This window comes from Salmo salar, chromosome ssa01 (genome assembly GCF_905237065.1).
Source record: "Salmo salar chromosome ssa01, Ssal_v3.1, whole genome shotgun sequence".
In the NCBI taxonomy this organism is placed as follows: Eukaryota; Metazoa; Chordata; class Actinopteri; order Salmoniformes; family Salmonidae; genus Salmo; species Salmo salar.
The window spans coordinates 124,543,412-124,563,175 of NC_059442.1; the positions used below are offsets into that span (position 1 = coordinate 124,543,412).

The window sequence follows — 19,764 nt, forward strand, 5'->3', positions numbered from 1 at the left end:
TGCCCCAAGAGACTTGCAGCTGTAATTGCTGCAAAAGGTGTCTCTACAAAGTATTGACTTTGGGGGGGTGAATAGTTATGCACGCTCAAGTTTTCCGTTTTTTGTCTTATTTCTTGTTTGTTTCACAATAAAAAATATTTTGCATCTTCAAAGTGGTAGGCCTGTTGTGTAAATCAAATGATACAAACCCCCCCCAAAAAATATATTTGAATTCCAGGTTGTAAGGCAACAAAATAGGAAAAATGCCAAGAGGGGTGAATACTTTCGCAAGCCACTGTAAACCTTTGGTGTGAAAATGTCACGTCCTGACCAGCAGAGGGAGTAATTGTATTAGTTTTGGTCAGGACGTGGCAGAGGGTTTGTGTTGTGTGTAGGTTCTAGGTAGGTTTTCTATGTGTAGGTTGGGTGCTGGACTCTCAATTGGAGGCAGGTGTTTCTAGTTGCCTCTGATTGGGAGTCCTGTAAACAGGTGTATGTTTTTCTTTGTGGTTGTGGGTAGTTGTTTGTGAGCACTGCTTTTGTTTAGCCTGCCACACTGTTCTTGTCGTGAGTATTGTTTATTGTTTTTTCCTGTGGATGCTTTGCTCATGTTTTTTTTAAAAGATGAGTATCCACATTCCCGCTGCGTATTGGTCCTCCCTTCAACACGGCAATATTTATGACAGAAAAATGATACTGGGTCCTGCTCTGCTCAATCATGAGAAGGGTTCTCACACACACACACACACACACACTTTTTGTTGTGGTCATTTACGAGGTGATTGTAGTTAAAAGGCCCGGTGGATAGAGCAATAGAGCCAGTCAATCTGAGCTGAGATGAAGGAACCGGTCCTATGCGCTGTTATCCCATTAACCAGCTATAACGAAGTAACTGAATAGCAGTGGCCGGCTTGTCACTCAGTCTAATTGCGACCCATGATCAGAAAAACTACCCCAGGAGGATGGAGCTCTTTTTCATTCCGATATAATCAGATAGGCACAATCATGGCAAGGGAAACCAAAAATTGATTTTCTATCTATCGTTTTAGAGTAGAGCTTTTGTCGGTTGATTTGGAGAACAGGTAAATTATTAAATGGGGCTAGAAGGTGGAAAGTGGCAAACATTTTCAAAAACAGCATTATTGTCCCCTAGCACTTAAACGGTCAATTCGGCAAACTACAGTGTCTGTATTGTCTCTTTTTCACGAATTGGCATTGTTTTGGTTGTAAGTATTGTGTGCTAGAAAATTCTTTATCTAAAGAGACACAGCAAAAACAAACACTCAGTCAGCCAGGAAAGTGAGAATAATCTATCTGATGTTTTATGTGTTGTTGTGAAGAGTTGAGGCAAGTTACCAAATGGAGTGGCCTTACTGTCTTATTCACATCCAGACAGGTTGAGATATCTAGATAAGATGAAAGGGAAACTTGATATTTGGCTCACAGAGACAAAAGTAGATTGTAAACAACCGTCTCCTTCCCTGAAGCAAAACTGACAGGGAAGCAGCATACAACACAACACACACAAACAACACACGCTCGACCAGTTTCCTGAAATTAGACAGGAGTACTAAGATTCTGTGTTCTTTTTAACTGGTTGGAAGAATAGAGAACACCGTCTGTAATTGTTGAGAGGTGCAATAGAGACATTTTGTTAATTGTTTTCAAGCAGTGCAAGCATCAGACATGATAACAGTGAGTGTTCATTTGTTTTTAATGGTGGGAAGCTGTTTTGTAATTTTTAATTTAACTTCCTGGTTATAGAGATAAGGCACTAAACAACCCCCCCACACACATACACACACACACAGTCAGTCAGTCTCTATGTTCCTCTCTCTGCAGGGTGTCTGGTAAGATGAGTCAGAGCAGTGTGGAGCTGGACCGGTGTAGCCAGCAGGGCTCCGTAGAGAGCCTGTCCTACAGTCTCTGTGGCCTGGGGAGCAGCAGCCTGCCTACAGCCTCTATTGACAGCCTGCCTGGAGGTTCCAACAGAGCCCTCTCTGATTCTGGTGAGTACAGCCACCCGCCGGGACACAAAAACTAGGGACGAGATACGAGAGCAGAAGAAAAAAAATAAGAGCGCTACACGCAAGGCTGTGCGATTTGGACAAAATATCGAATTGTGTTTTTTTTGGGCCAGATATTGCAATGGCGATTATGAATTGCGATTTTAAAACATACAAACTGTGGTAACTAAATATAAAAACAAATGAAACAAATATTTTCCAACATTGTTGTAGGCTACATATGATAATAGATAGGATTATTACACCTACATACAGTAGAAGTCGGAGGTTTACATACACTTAGGTTGGAGTCATTAAAACTCGTTTTTCAACCACTCCACAAATTTCTTGTTAACAAACTATAGTTTTGGCAAGTCGGTTAGGACATCTACTTTGTGCATGACACAAGTCATTTTTCCAACAATTGTGTACAGACAGATTATTTCACATATAATTCACTGTATCACAATTCCAGTGGGTCAAAAGTTTACATACACTAAGTTGACTGTGCCTTTAAACAGCTTGGAAAATTCCAGAAAATGATGTCATGGCTTTAGAAGCTTCTGATAGGCTAATTGACATCATTTGAGTCAACTGGAGGTGTATGTGTGGATGTACAGTGGATATAAAAAGTCTACACACCCCTGTTAAAATGCCAGGTTTTTGTGATGTAAAAGAACGAGACAAAGATAAATCATGTCAGAACTTTTTCTACTGTTAATGTGACCTATAATGTGAACAATTCAATTGAAAAACAAACTGAAATCTTCGAGGGGGAAAAATGAAAAATAGAAACCTTACAATAACCTGGTTGCATTAGTGTGCACACCCTCTTATAACTGGGGATGTGGCTGTGTTCAGAATTAACCAATCACATTCAAACTCATGTTAAATATAAGTCATTACACACCTGCCATCATTTAAAGTGACTCTGATTAATCACAAATAAAGTTCAGCTGTTCTAGTAGGATTTTCCTGACATTTTCTTAGTTGCATCTCAGAGCAAAAGCCATGGTCCGCAGAGAGCTTCCAAAGCATCAGAGGGATCTCATTGTTGAATGATATCAGTCAGGAGAAGGGTACAAAATAATTTCCAAAGCATTACATAAACCATGGAACACAGTGAAGACAGTCATCATCAAGTGGAGAAAATATAGCACCACAGAGACATTACCAATAACTGGACGTCCCTCCAAAATGTATGAAAAGACGAGAACAAAACTGGTCAGGGAGGCTTCCAAGAGGCCTACAGCAACATTAAAGGAACTGCAGGAATTTCTGGCAAGTACTGGCTGTGTGCTACATGTGACAACAATCTCCCGTATTCTTCATATGAATGGGCTATGGGGTAGGGTGGCAAGACGGAAGCCTTTTCTTACAATGAAAAACATCCAAGCCCGGCTGAAGTTTGCAAAAACAAACATCAAGTCCCCCAAAAGCATGTGGGAAAATGTGTTATGGTCTGATGAAACCAAGGTTGAACCTTTTGGCCATAATTCCAAAAGTTATGTTTGGCGCAAAAACAACACTGCACATCACCCAAAGAACACCATACCCACAGTGAAGCATGGTGGTGGCAGCATCATGCTTTGGGGCTGTTTTTCTTCAGCTGGAACCGGGGCCTTAGTCAGGGTGGAGGGAATTCTAAACAGTTCCAAATACCAGGCAATTTTGGCACAAAACCTTCAGGCGTCCATAGAAAGCTGAAGATAAAGAGGAAGTTCACCTTTCAGCACGACAACGACCCAAAGCACACATCCAAATCCACGAAAGCATGGCTTCACCAGAAGAAGATTAACGTTTTAGAATGGCCCAGCCAGAGCCCAGACCTGAATCCAATTGAACATCTCTGGGGTGATCTGAAGAGGACTGTGCACAGGAGATGTCCTCGCAATCTGACAAATTTGGAGCACTTTTGCAAAGAAGAGTGGGCAAATATTGCCACATCAAGATGTGCCATGCTAATAGACTCCTACCCAAAAAGACTGAGTGCTGTAATAAAATCAAAAGGTGCTTCAACAAAGTATTAGTTTAAGGGTGTGCACACTTATGCAACCAGGTTATTGTGAGTTTTTTATTTTTCCCCCTCAAAGATTTCAGTTTGTTTTTCAATTGAATTGTTCTCGTTATAGGTCACATTAAAGGTGGAATAAGTTCTGACATGATTTATCTTTGTCTCATTATTTTACATCACAAAAACCTGGCATTTTAACAGGGGTGTGTAGACTTTTTAAATCCACTGTATTTCAAGGCCTACCTTCAAACTCAATGCCTCTTTGCTTGACATGGGAAAATCTCAGAAAAAGAATTGTAGACCTACACAAGTCTGGTTAATCCTTGGGAGCAATTTCCAAACGCCTGAAGGTACCACGTTCATCTGTACAAACAATAGTATGCAAGTATAAACACCATGGGACCACGCAGCCGTCATACCGCTTGGGAAGGAGACGCGTTCTGTCTCCTAGAGATGAACGTACTTTGGTGCGAAAGTGCAAATCAATCCCAGAACAACAGCAAAGGACCTTGTGAAGATGCTGGAGGAAACAGGTACAAAAGTATCTATATCCACAGTAAAACGAGTCCTATATCGACATAACCTGAAAGGCCGCTCAGCAAGGAAGAAGCCACTGCTCCAAACTGCCATAAAAAATCCAGACTACGGTTTGCAACTGCACATGGGGACAAAGATTGTACTTTTTGGAGAAATGTCCTCTGGTCTGATGAAACAAAAATAGAACTGTTTGGCCATAATGACCATCGTTATGTTTGGAGGAAAACGGGGGACGCTTGCAAGCCGAAGAACACCATCCCAACCGGGAAGCACGGGGGTGGCAGCATCATGTTGTGGGGGTGCTTTGCTGCAGGAGGGACCGGTGCACTTCACAAAATAGATGGCATCATGAGGTAGGAATATTATGTGGATATATTGAAGCAAAATCTCAAGACATCAGTCAGGAAGTTAACCTGTTGGGTCTAGGGGGCAGCATTTGCACGTCTGGATAAAAAAAATGTACCCGATTTAATCTGGTTACTAATCCTACCCAGTAACTAGAATATGCATATACTTATTATATATGGATAGAAAACACTCTAAAGTTTCCAAAACTGTTTGAATGGTGTCTGTGAGTATAACAGAACTCATTTGGCAGGCAAAACCCTGAGACATTTTCTGACAGGAAGTGGATACCTGATGTGTTGTATTGACTTTAAACCTATCCCATTGAAAAACACAGGGGCTTAGGAATATTTTGGCACTTCCTATTGCTTCCACTAGATGTCACCAGCCTTTACAAAGTGTTTTGAGTCTTCTGGAGGGAGATCTGACCGAACAAGAGCCATGGAACGATGATGTCCCATTAGACACCTGGCGCGCGTGTTCATGTTGGGTACCCTCGTTCCAATACGTTATAAAAGAGTATGCATTCGTCCACCTTGAATATTATTCATGTTCTGGTTAAAAAAGGCCCTAATGATTTATGCTATACAACGTTTGACATGTTTGAACGAACGGAAATATATTTTTTCCCCTCGTTCATGACGAGAAGTCCGGCTGGCTTACATCATGTGCTAACGAGACGGAGATTTTTGGACATAAATGATGAGCTTTTTTGAACAAAACTACATTCGTTATGGACCTGTGATACCTGGAAGTGACATCTGATGAAGAGAATCAAAGGTAATGGATTATTTACATAGTATTTTCGATTTTAGATCTCCCCAACATGACGTCTAGTCTGTATCGCAACGCATATTTTTCTGGGCGCAGTGCTCAGATTATTGCAAAGTGTGATTTCCCAGTAAGGTTATTTTTAAATCTGGCAAGTTGATTGAGTTCAAGAGATGTAAATCTATAATTCTTTAAATGACAATATAATATTTTACCAATGTTTTCTAATTTTAATTATTTAATTTGTGACGCTGACTTGACTGCCGGTTATTGGAGGGAAACGATTTCCTCAACATCAATGCCATAGTAAAACGCTGTTTTTGGATATAAATATGAACTTGATAGAACTAAAAATGCATGCATTGTCTAACATAATGTCCTAGGAGTGTCATCTGATGGAGATTGTAAAAGGTTAGTGCATCATTTTAGCTGGTTTTATGGTTTTGGTGACCCTGTCTTTGACTTGACAAAACATTACACACAACTCTTGTAAATGTACTGTCCTAACATACTCTAAATGTATGCTTTCGCCGTAAAACCTTTTTGAAATCGTAAAACTTGAATTTTGACATTTATTTGGATTCAAATTTGCCGCTCTTGAAATGCACCTGCTGTTGATGGAGTGCACCACGGGTGGCACGCTAGCGTCCCACCTAGCCCCAAGAGGTTAAAGCTTGGTCGCAAATGTGTCTTCCAAATGGACAATGACCCCAAGCATTCTTCCAAAGTTGTGGCAAAATGGCTTGAGGACAACAAAGTTATTGGAGTGGCCATCACAAAGCCCTGACCTCAATCCATAGAAAATGTGTGGGCAGAACTGAAAAAGTGTGTGCGAGCAAGGAGCCCTTACAAACCTGACTCAGTTACACCAGCTCTGTCAGGAGGAATGGGACAAAAATCACCCAACTTATTGTGGGAAGCTTGTGGAAGGCTACCCGAAACGTTTGACCCAAGTTTAAATTGTTTAAGGAAATGCTACCAAATACTAATTGAGTGTATGTAAACTTCTGACCCACTGGGAATGTGATGAAAGAAATAAAAGCTGAAATCATTCTCTCTACTATTATTCTGACATTTCACATTCTTAAAATAAAGTGTGATCCTAACTGACCTAAGACAGGGAATTTTTACTAGGATTAAATGTCAGGAATTGTGAAAAACTGAGTTTAAATGTATTTGGCTAAGGTGTATGTAAACCTCCGACTTCAACTGTATTAAAACACATTTTTATTATCAAAATAGTGTGCTATAAGCACAGCACTTATTAATTAATGAATAACATAATGAGTTCCTTATTTCTATTTTACCTTTATGAGCTCTTAATTAACGTAAGTTAAGTGTTTATTCAGGTACCCATAGGCTACAGATGGAATAGGAAGCTTATGATTGTGTAATTATGTATAAGTAGACTCAATCGTTATTATAATTGAAATGATAAGACAAAGTGCCTTAACAAAAACAATTAACACATAGGTTACCGATTGCAAGGTGCAGCCTGTGTCCAAAACAATGGAGTTTGGTCCAGTCATTCAATGCGACATTCAATGTTTCAACTTCTCCCTTCATTTTGTTATACAGTGTTGGGATGGCGACTTGGGAGAAATATGTGCGAGATGGAATCTTGTATCTCCTGTCCAGCTTGTTTATCATCTTCTTGAAGTCATCTTTGCTGACTGTGTAAATAGGAACATTTCTAAAGCTATGTGATTTCTATGTGTCTGCAATCAATGCCTGTTTAGGCGGCTGTTTGTGGCTGAGGGGCTTTGCTATTCAGATGTTTTTTTCACCATGCAATCATCGTAAAGTAGGGGATGGTTATTCTTCAAATGATTTAATTTGGTTGACATCGGTTTGCCTGTAGCCAAAATACTGCCATACCACTGAAGGTGCGCCCTTCTTTGGCACCAAATCAACATTGTTGTTCTGACACACACACACACAGGTAAAGCCCTTTCGTTCCTCACCAGAGTCTATCTGCGAGCTTTAAGCAGGGACGCTTGTGATTGGCCAGCATGCACAAGCCATGCAGAGAGTGAGAGAGTTCGCTTGTGATTTGTCAGCATCCTCTGTGCATGTACAGATGTAGGATCTACATTTGAGCCAGTTTGCTACAGCAGGAAATTAATCCTGCAGCAAAAGGAAATGTGAATTATTATGTGGATTATAATTAATGGACATTTTTGAATGGGTTGATACATTTTTCGTAAGGGAAAATCAAGTCTGAAATTTCAAAGTGGAATTCTCAACTATGCTACAAATATTTAATTTCCTGCATTTAAGATCCTACATCTGTAGAGAGTGAATGAACAGAGTCTAGCACATCTTATTGGAGGAGGTACCGTAGTCTAGTTTTTTTTTTTATTAACGGAGTGTCAAAGAAAGAAGAAAATCGCAGCCTCTTGCGATATGGATGTTGCACGTCAATAATCGCAATTTTGATCTGAATTCGATTAATTGTGCAGCCATAACTACACTTATCCAACATCATTGGGGGAAATAATGTAAAAGAATTGTGCCCCAGAGTTGGTCCTGGGGGAAATCTTGCCCTTTATACCATGTTACATGATTAGGAAAAACGTCTTTGCTTGTTTTCCATTTGTGGTAGTCACATGGTTCTACTAGAAGGAAGCCATCTAACTAGGTTGAAATTGAGAGAACAAATCAGAAGAGAAAAAGGCGACTGCAGATATGAGGTTATAGTAGCAGAAGTCAAGTGTTCATTTCTCTGTCCTCTTTCAAATGGTCCCGTGTGGCTCAGTTGGTAGAGCATGGTGTTTGCAACGCCAGGGTTGTAGGTTCGATTCCCACGGGGGACCAGTACGGAGAATTTTTTTTTTGAAATGTATGCATTCACTACTGTAAGTCGCTCTGGATAAGAGCATCTGCTAAATGACTAAAATGTAAATTGTCTGTGTGACCAGCCTTTGTTTTGAAATATACTTTTTCCAGATAGACAGATTGAATCAGTGTGCGTGCGTGTGTGTTTGAGTGCAAGTGAGTGTGTGCGTGTCTAACCCTGCACACTGCTGGCTGAGGTCTGACGCACCATCACTCTTGTTTGGCGTCACAGTCTTCGTCTCTCCATATAAGCCCAGGGGACGCAACCCAAATGGCACCTTGTTCTCTATGTAGTGCACTACTTATGACCATAGGTCTCCTGTCAAAAGTAATGCACTACATGAGGAATATGGTGCCATTTGGGACACTCCCAGACAGTATGTAATTGCCTCACTTCCTGGGAAGTGTTTGAAGAGATAATTATGGGACTTTGATAACAAGGAAAATAAGGGCTTTTGCTGCTCCATGCATACATGCCATCTTTCCTTTAGATTTCCGCTCTGGATACACACTCATTTAGTCGGTGTTACAAATGTGACTCTATGACTCTATTTCCTACAGTGTTCACTACTTTTGACCAGAGCCCAAATAGGGTGCCATTTGAGATGCAGCCTTAGACTATGGAGTGTCACATTCTTTATATTGTACTCTTTTATTCACCATTTCCTAATGGTATAGCACAGCAGACATGTTGACCATCATATTGAACTCCCTCACTACACCCTCTCAGGGAACTTTGAATAGATGAAATGTGACTAAGATATTAGACGTTATAAGGGAGGGCCACAGTGACTCAGTGATAGGATGGGTGCAGCTCGCCAAAGTCACCCAGGCAGATGCTGTTGTGGACTTTAATGTAGGTTTATGGGTGAGGGGTAATTTACTGTAGGTCTATGGGTGAGGGATAATGTAGATTGCTCTTTTGGCTAAGACGGTTGGCTTTGAGTTGCGTGTGTTGCTGGGCAGAAGATCGCTAGTTTCGGGGCAGAACAGAATGCAATCTGTTACATATGGATAATGTACGGTATGTTTATGGAAACGTACTATAGGTTTATGGGTTAGGGTTAATGTACTGTAGGTTTGTCGGTGAGGGGTAATGTACTGTATTGGTAATGCACTATATATTTATAGCATTCTGGGTGAGGGAGGCACAAGGACACAAAGCTCCAATTATAAGAATCAATACAGGCGCCTGAGGCGGTAGGCTCCTAGTTCAATAGTAACTACTAGCGGCAGTTAGTCGCTCTCCTCACTCTCCCTATTGCTCAGTCTCTGAACCCTTGGTGGCCAATTGTACCTGTTCTATACCAACCCTGTTTATGGTCGAGATATGTGTTTCCTGGGGATGTAACGATTCACTAATACGCATTGGTCCCTAGTTCAAATGTTTAAGGTACTCGGGACCCCAAACCAATCCAGATCTAGCATGCATCAGTCAGAAAATCGATTCAAAGGTTACGAATCGTCGGTTTGTTTTTTTCCTCTTCTCAAATAACTTTCCTTCTACCTTCTGAAAATACCGCTCTTTTAAATGCGTTGATAGTCATTGATCTACAAGTCCCTTTGCGTGCCGAACAACCCCGGGGAATATCAGTAGCCTAGTCAAACTGCACACTGTGCCCAGCTTCGCGCACTGCCCGAAGAGAGGTCTATTTCTGATCTTGTATAGCTGCATTCAAATGCTTGTAAAATGGCTTGCACAATATTAGGCTTTATTAGTTCATTGACAACCAATATCATTTTCAAGCTTATTGTTATCAAATGCGCTGTTGAAAATGGTGTTTTACCAGAATAAAAGTAAGCTACCAGAGACACAACTCTGATCTGGCTATAGCCTACCTGCTGATCGAGGCTTGCGTTCGATTTTATTTTGATTGTTCAGGTTCACCATCATCAATAGTTTGGATAGTTTTGCTTTAAACAGTCAGTGTATTCAGAAAGTATTCAGACCACTTTACTTTTTCCACATTGTTATGTTCGTCTTATTGTAAAATGGATTTAATACCAAATAAAAACTCAGTCTACACACAATACTCCATAATGACAAAGCAAAAACAGTTTTTTAGACAGAAAAAAACAAACAGCTACCGTAATTTCCGGACTATTGAGCGCACTTGAATATAAACCGCACCCACTGAATTAAAAAATATATATTATTTTGAACATAAATAAGCCGCACATGTCTATAAGCCGCAGGTGCCTACCGGTACATTGAAACAAATTATCTTTACACAGGCTTTAACGAAACACGGCTTGTAACAAAAATAAATAGGCTTTAACGAAACACGGCTTGTAACAAAAATAAATAGGCTTTAACGAAACACGGCTTGTAACAACAACAACAAAAAATTAGCAGTAAGCTTTAGTTGTCTTTTTGCACTGAGTCAATTCCTCACGCTGCTGTTTCCAACGTCTTATCATCGACTCATTAAGACCAAGCTCCCGTGCAGCAGCTCTATTTCCTTTTCCAACAGCCTGTTCAATCGCCTTCAACTTGAAAGCTGTATCATATGCATTTCTCCGTGTCTTTGCCATGATGAGGGTGACAAAATGACTACCGTAATCAGAATGATGGGAAGTTTGAGAGCGCTCGATTTAATCTAAACAGTAAACAAAAAATTTTTGACCTTAACCCGTTCGGCAATTTCATTGGTCTAATGAAAGCTTCATGCCGCCAAAAAACTGAGCACGTCACAGAATGTGTTTTTTTGGGGAGAAAAAATTTGTTTAAGCCGCAAGGTTCAAAGCGTGGGGAAAAAGTTGCGGCTTATAGTCCGGAAATGACGGTAAAACCAGGAATTGTGCGTAGAGCTCCAAGACAGGATTGTGTTGAGGCACAGATCTGGGGAAGGGTACCAAAACATTTCTGCAGCATTGAAGGTCCCCAAGAATGCAGTTGCCTTCATCATTTTTAAATGGAAGAAGTTTGGAACCACCAAGACTCTCCCTAGAGCTGGCCACCCGGGCAAACTGAGCAATCGAGGGAGAAGGTCCTTGGTCAGGGAGGTGACCAAGAACCCGATGGTCACTCTGACTGAGCTCCAGAGTTCCTCTGTGGAGATAAGAGAGCCTTGTAGAAGGACAACCATTTCTGCAGCACTCCACCAATCAGGCTTTTATGGCTTTTATGGCCAGACGGAAGCCACTCCTCAGTAAAAGGCACATGACAGCCCACTCGGTTTGCCAAAAGGCACCTAAAGGACTCTCAGACCATGAGAAACAAGATTCTCTGGTCTGACGAAACCAAGATTGAACACTTTGGCCTGAATGCCAAGCGTCACGTCTGGGGGAAACCTGGCACCATCCCTGCTGTGAAACATGGTGGTGGTAGCATCATGCTGTGGGGATGTTTTTCAGCGGCAGGGGCTGGGAGACTAGTCAGGATCAAGGGAAAGATGAATGGAGCAAAGTACCGAGAGATCCTACATGAAAACCTGCTCCAGAGTGTTCATGACCTCAGACTGGGGCGAAGTTCACCTTCCAACAGGATAATAACCCTAAGCACACAGCCAAGACAACGCAGGAGTGGTTTCAGGACAAGTCTCTGATTGTCCTTGAGTGGCCCAGCCAGAGCCCGGACTTGAACCCGATCGAACATCTCTGGAGAGACCTGAAAATAGCTATGCAGCAACGCCTCCCATCCAACCTGACAGAGCTTGAGAGGATATGCAGAGAACAATGGGAGAAACTCCCCAAATACAGGTGTGCCAAGCTTGTATCATCATACCCAAGAAGACTCGAGGCTGTAATCACTGCCAAAGGTGCTTCAACAAGGGCCTCCTGAGTGGCGCAATGGTCTAAGGCACTGTACCGCAGTGCTAGTTATGCCACTAGCAATCGAGGGAGATCCTGGTTCGAGTCCAGGCTCTGTCGCAGCCGGCCGCAACCGGGAGACCCATGGGGCGGTGCACAATTGGCCCAGCGTTGTCCAGATTAGGGGAGGGTTTGGCTGGCAATCAGGCTCTAGCAACTCCTGTGACAGGTGTACTGCACACTGACAAGGTTGCCAGGTGTATGGTGTTTCCTCAGACATGTTGGCTTCTGGGTATTGTGTCAAAAAGCATTGCGGCTGGGTTGTGTTTCAGAGGATGCACGGCTCTCGACCTTCACCTTTTGTCTGGAGACAAAAAGCATACATGCACTACTACCCCCCCCCCCCCCCCCAATCTGATAGTGGTGTGATAGATGCCCAGAGTCTCCCTTATGGCTCAGCTTGGGTTCTTACATACACCACACACACATACACGCTTCAGAGAAGTCAGCTCAGAGTTTTTTCAAGTGTGAGATGTTGTTTTGATGCGGTTTTGATCAAATGTTTTTTATATGTATATGGATTCGTCAACTGTTTGATCAGAGAAGTGTTGATGCTGCTGGTACTAGTAGTTCTCCAGTGTTTAAGTCAATTCAGTATATAAAAAAATAGAAACGCGCTTCAAATGTAATATTTTATCTTGTAGCCTGTCTCGGTGTGATATCCAATATCATCATGAATACTGATGACTTCTCTCTCGCTCTCTACAGGTTCCCACGATGCCCCTCGTCTGTCGTGCGCCTCCCCATTTCCCAGAAGCCCCATGGACTCCTCTCCAGTGTCTCCTCACCCTGACCCGTTCCCTAGCAACAACCTTTCCAACCAGCTGCAGCCACCGCCTCTCCCCGAGAAGAAGATGGTGAACCGCACCGTCTCCGCCCCTGACAGCGCGGCCGGGAAACCCCTGTTCTGGGCCTTCCCCCGCCTCCCCTTCACCGGTGGTTCCGAGAGCAACGCATCTCGTCCAGACGTACCATCCCTGTCCAGCCTCCCGTCCTCCCCTGTCGACCCCCGTCCCCTCTACTCCTCCGAATCCCTAGAGCGCTGTCATGGCCTTCCGGGTCGCCCCCTGCACTCCCGGACCCTGGACGAACCCCTGAAGGTACGTGGTAGACTCGGAGGACACAGCCGGGGCAGCATCACCTCCTCCTCCTCCCCCCAGCTCAGCGGCCCTCACCTCTCAGCCTCTGGGCCCACCCACGGCTCTAGCCTGCAGCTGCAGACCCTGCTCAGTAACATAGACAGTAGAGAGGGCATCTACTCTAAGCTGGGAGGCCTGTACGCTGAGTCGTTGCGGCGCCTGGCTCTGAAATGTGAGGACCACTTCACCCGCAGTCAGAAGAACACGCTGCGCTTCGATGAGAGCAACTGGTCCCTGTTCAAACTGACCTGTAACAAAGCCAGCTGTAATGCAGGCGATGCTGTGTACTACTCTGCTGCCTGCGCCTCCGACCCATCTAACTCCTACGCTGTCAAGGTAACAACATTAGATACCTTTCATCTCTATAGCTCTCTGTGGTCTTAAGTTTCAAAGTTTTACACTACACAGTCAAGGTAACTGAATACAAACTTTCTTAGTTAACCTTTATTTAGGTCAGAAGAACGCTTTCCCTAGGGAGATATGTCTCTCTGTGTTCTTAAGTTTCAAAGTGGGATTGTTTTGGGGGGCCAAGGCTCTCATGTAGTGCTTGATAATCAAAATGTTTTGATATCAAGGACTCTTGTGTTTAATGTTTACAATAAGTCTGAAAGACAAAACAACAAGGCTGAGAATACATTTAGATGGGGGGAAAAAACGTGTGGAATTATAAACAAGCGTGTGGCGAGGATGTGTGTGTCGGTGAGAGACATAATTACCGTGAGAAGAGGTTCTTTGTAATCTGTAGTTTAAATTCAAACTCCTCTCTGATTGGATTGTGTACATCCAGACTCCCCTGTGATTGGACTGTGTAAATTCTACTCATCTATCAAGGTCATCTTTCTACCTTGTTAAAGACTAGCTCGTTAAACAATAAAAACCTGTCCAATGAAGTAAGCCGACCCCTTAATAACAAGCTTTTTGACTGTTTAGAGAACCAGAGGGAGCCACAGCCCCTTCACTTTGTGTATGTGCCAAATGGCATGTTATTCCCTACATAGTGCACTACTTTTGACCATATCGGAGATAGGGTGCCGTTTGGGACAGATTTTGTTTGTTCTCTGAGAGAAGAGAAGGAAGGTCCCACCATTCTAGTGTTCCTCCAGGGGATGTACTGTAGCCTGCCGTGGAGGGAGGAGGGTGTGCTGCTCTGCATTCATTCTGACTGACCTTTGTCCCAAAGTCATTAGCAACGTGTAAATCCAGAGCAGGGCCGTGTGTGTTAAGGGAGGTTTGCTGCCCGAGGCTCTGCATAGTCTTTCCTAATGTCTCTGGGTCCATTAATCTTTTCATGCCAGCCAGGATTTACAGTTATACACATGCCTGTTGTCAAGGCCTGTACACACACACACGCGCGCGCGCACACACACACACACATCAAAGATCCCCTCTCTCTCACACACACAGTGTATGAAATAATCCAGCCTTCATAGTAATCATCAGACTGTCCCAAATAACACCCTATTCCTTATATATAGTGCACTACATTTCCCTATGGGCCCTGGTCAAAAGTATTGCACTATATATGGAATTGGGTGCGATTTGGGAAGTACCCAATGTCATATCAGAGCTCACCCTATTCCCAATATAGTGCACTACTTTTGACTAGGGTCTATAGGACTCTGGTCAAAATTTGTGCACTATATAGGGAATAAGGTGCAATTTGGGATGCAACGCACAGTGTTTGGCTTTGCACGTATTGTACATGATGAAACTCATTCATCTAAGCTGCCATAAGTGTACCAGTGTTTGCTTGAAAACAAGATTGGAATGAATGCAGGATTTAAAGCTTGGTGACAGCGAGTGAGAATACTAAATCTCACTAAGTGCAAGTAGAGAATGTGTTAATGTCTCTACTTGAAGCTGCAAACAAGTAGTACAATAAGGGGAAATCTCTTGCAAAGTCTCTTGTGACAGACAAGTAGCGTGCAAACACACAGGCAAGATTTGATTCTGGAGGCAGAGATGGTATACAAGTCATAAAACTGTTTCAATATAATTGAAGTATTTCCACATTCTGTCCACATCAGGGCTTTGACTCTTGTGTATCAATATAATTCAAGTATTTTCCTCACTATGCACATTGTGGTCTAAGCAGTCTCTTCCTCCTCCACTCTGTTCTCTGAAAGTGCCAGGCTGACATTTTCCTAATTCTCTCCACATTATGGCGTTGACTCTTCCCTCCTCCATTCTCAACCAACTATAACCAGTATGTTTCTCTCTCTCCCTCCAGATCTGTAAGAGCCAGACCTCTGAAGCCAAGCAGGGTCACCTCTACGGCTTGTCTGTCCAGCAAACCCTCCCACCCCACTTTAACCTCCAGCAGGACTGTGGTCACTTCATCGCCTGCGTCCCCCAGAGCATGCTCCCCCCTGACGAGGCTTCACTGCCCCTCGGGCCCAACCCCACGCAGGGGGACAAGGAACGCGTGGTGGTTATCACCCAGGAGGTGCCACAGCAGAGTACGGCAGACTTCGTGAAGGAGTGGGCGTCCTTCCACCAGGCTCAGCCAGAGGTCAGTTGTCTGTCTGCGTATCTTGTACAGTACTAGGCTGCATCTCAAATAGCACCCTAGGCCCCTGGTCAAAAGTAGTGAACTATATAGGGAATATGGTGCCATTTGGGACACTCATAGCTTTCTTCATTTTTGCTTTAAGCTTTCAGCCTTTTTTTTATCTTGTTTTGATGTACAGAGCTTTGTGATTTCTGATGAATAGCGCTCAACAAATGAAATGTATTGTTTTTTATGTAGGTGTACGAACGGCGGGTCTGCTTCCTCCTGCTGCAGCTGTGCAACGGTCTGGAGCACCTAAAGGAGCACGGGGTCACACACCGCGACCTCTGTCTGGAGAACCTTCTCCTGATCCCTCACCGTCGCCCCCTGCAGGCCAACCCCAATGCCCCCTACGACCAGAAGCACCTCCCCCGCCTGGTCATCGCCAGCTTCGCCAAGGCCAAGCAGCGAAACACTGAGGATTCCGCTGCCAATGATCCCCGCATTAAACGCGACCACGCCCGCCTGGCCCCGGAAATCGTGTCGGCCGCCCAGTACCGGAAATTCGACGAGTTCCAAACGGGAATCCTGATCTACGAGCTGCTCCACCAGCCCAACCCATTCGAGGTGAGCCCAAAACTGAAAGAACAGGACTACAACTGTGAGGACCTGCCCCCCATTCCTCCAGTCTCCCTCTACTCCGCTGGGCTCCAGAGACTAACCCGGCTGCTCCTCCAGCCAGACCCAATCAAACGCATCCACATCCAGGAGGCCAAGCGGGTGCTGCAGAGCCTGCTGTGGGGCCCCCGGAGGGACCTGATGGAGCAGCAGCAGTGGGGGGACCGAGACAGGCTGGGCCCCGGAGAAGGGCCCTGCCACGAGGGCCTCCTCAACTGGCTGGACGTGAAGAGAGCCCTGCTGATGATGAAGTTTGCTGAGAGATCTCTGGAGCCGGAGAGGAATGCAGAGTTGGAGGACTGGCTGTGTTGTCAGTACTTCAGCGCCGCTCACCCTCTGTCCCTGTGTCATACTGCTGAACTGCTCTACTCACTCAAATGACTGAAACACTGACTGGACAAACTTTCTGAATCCCAAATCAAACCCTAGCTCCCTAGGCACTCCTTGAGACCTGAACAGATTGGATAGTTTTGGGATTAGGGCGAGTTTGTGGACAATGTGTAGAGACAATGAACCAATGCCCTGGGTTTCCCTGTATCTGTCACGGAGGATATACGAAAATACAATGTGAACCTGCTGCCTGCCTGCCTCCTTTACAACAACATGCATGAAAGCAAGGCATCACTGACTGTCCATTCAGCTTCTACTGTATGTGTTCTAGTTTACAGACTGCTGTTGTGTTTACTGTATGGACTAAGGCAGACCACTGGAGATTGTTCAAAAGCACAGCCAGGCCAGGAATGGACAGAACAGCCTAACATGGAATGGTCTCTCTGGCCAGACTGAGCACTCTGCACTCTCCACCCCAAACACAGCCCCTGTGAGAAGAGACTTGCACAGAATGGAGCATTCTAATCAGACAAAGATTTACACTTACTAGAATGCAAAGTACTAATGAACAACAGTCGAGCCAAGACATTCTAACTGTTACGGTCTTGTGTTGTCCTTAATTAATAGGATTTCTTGATACCCTTTGCCCTTTCAAATAGTAAGAGCTCTCGCTGGTATTTCATCTCTGTCCACTCCAGCAAGTCTTGACATAAATGTTTGATTGTGCCTGTGCAGCTATTTAACTTTTATTTGCTGATTACAAAATGTAAATAGAGGGTCACACACACAAGTATTTACATTTGCCTATATTAAAATGGCACATACAGTAAAAGTGTTGACACGGAGTCAAAAGGTTCTAGAATGATGCTTACTATTCAGTGTAAAGGTATGATGTTGCATCTCAACTTGTCAATCCATATGGGGAGTAAGGGTATTGGTCTTTAGAGAGGCAGCCATTTTAAAGGCAAAGCTGTTTTGACTGAATGGAACTAGTCTGACCTGAATGAACCAATTAAAAATGTGTACTGCCTAATGACACTTAATACAGTGTGTATTGCATTAGTTAAGATGGCCAGAACCACCACTGCTATGGCCCCACTTACCCCAATACTTACCTTAATATCATCTAAAACTGTTGTTTTCAATATTATAAAATTGTTACAGTGCCTTTAGTTCTCCATGTGTTATGGTGACTGAAAACTTAATTGTAAATCGTAACCCCTATACTCCCTCTTCGATATGTGAAACTGGAATTTCACAGACTAGTCTGGAGACAGATATAACTTGTACATACAGAGATTGTAGATCAACTGGTGTGCCCCACTCAAGCAGGTCTTAATAATTGCAATGGATAAGATCCATAGTGAAAGTATTTATGATATCCAATTGTTTAACCTATATTAGTCTCGTTAAACCTGTAGTAGTTACTGGAATGCATTTTGGTTTTTTGGTTGCGTCCAAAATAACACTATATTACCTACATAGTGCACTACTTTTGACTAGGGCCAATATAGGGATTTGGTCCAAAGTAGTGCACTATTTAGGGAACAGGGTGCCATTTTATTACTTTGTTTGTTTTAGAGGTTGATGTTTTAATGCTTCTGCTGTTGTGCTTGCTGTGTCTCCTCTCCTTTGCCAGTGCACTGCAGCAGACTGCTTCCATACACACTTTAACTTCTTAGCTTTTTCTCCAATGAGAAATATGGCCTGAGGCTGCAAAGGAAACAGTCCAAATACTGTTCTATTCCACTGCGGTTATCATTATGTGACTACAACGTTTACCCTTCTCTGATGACTAACAAGTTATTAACAGAATTTGTGAGCCTCACCTGCATCTATTAATAAATTGTAAATATGTTTTCACACATTCACACCATACTCCGTCTCAGTCTTTCTGTTCTGAATCAATGGGTGTAACCTGTGAATGGATATAAGTGTGCTGCTGATTATGGCCTGGTACTTTGTAAGACCTTAGCTGCTAATGAAATGGAAGAAAGGCTAGAATGCCTGAGTCAGGGAGCTGTAAGGAAAATGTGAAAGCCCATTTGTACAAAATGGTACAAATGTGGTATCAAGCAGTCAGTGGAGGCTCCTCAGAGGAGGAAGGGGAGGACCATCCTCCTCAGTGAATTTCATAAAAATGTCAATTGAAAAATGTTTAGAAAGTTATCCTTTTTAAATAAAACTATACTAAATATAAACACGCCACCAAATGACTGATTAAAACAAACTATTCTGCAAAAAAGGTCTACAGTAGCCTTAAGAGCACTCTGTAGGGTAGCACCATGGTGTAGCCGGAGGACAGCTAGCTTCCGTCCTCCTCTGGGTACATTGACTTCAATACAAAACCTAGGAGGCTCATGGTTCTCATCCCCTTCCATAGACTTACACAGTAATTATAACTTCCGGAGGACGTCCTCCAGCCAATCAGAGTTCTTGCAACATGAACTGACATGTCCACCCAATCAAAGGATCAGATAATGAATCTAGTACTGAAAACATAAGCTACAGCTAGCTAGCACTGCAGTGTATAAAATGGTGAGTAGTTGACTCAAAGAGAGAGAAAGACGATAGTTGAACAGTTTTGAACAAATTCATTTCTTCCAAAATGAAGGAGAAGCAAGAGAGAGATTTCCCCCCCAAAAAAAAATCTGTTTCACTTACTTAGCAAGCAAATGCAGCTGGCTAGTTAAGCCTACTGAAATACCCTGCTCAGAAAGAGGGATGCTATGTTAGCTAGCTGGCTATGACTTTCCAAAACAACGCTGGGACTCTTCCAATTAATTCATGGTATTACCCATTTATTGCCACCGGGGCCCGCCG

General features: G+C 43.4%; 1 protein-coding gene across 2 annotated transcripts in view; it reads left to right on the top strand.

Annotated features, from left to right (window-relative positions):
- LOC106561388 (inactive tyrosine-protein kinase PRAG1) overlaps positions 1–18,819 on the top strand; it is a 38,778-nt gene extending 19,959 nt beyond the window's left edge. For both annotated transcript variants that reach the window (XM_014125317.2, XM_014125307.2), the window contains 4 exons: positions 1,822–1,988; positions 13,012–13,778; positions 15,673–15,954; positions 16,192–18,819. In XM_014125317.2, the coding sequence (XP_013980792.2) occupies positions 1,822–1,988; positions 13,012–13,778; positions 15,673–15,954; positions 16,192–16,992 (2,017 nt within the window). In that variant the 3' untranslated portion in view covers positions 16,993–18,819. The remainder of the gene's footprint in view (positions 1–1,821; positions 1,989–13,011; positions 13,779–15,672; positions 15,955–16,191) is intronic.
- The last annotated feature ends 945 nt before the right edge of the window (positions 18,820–19,764 follow it).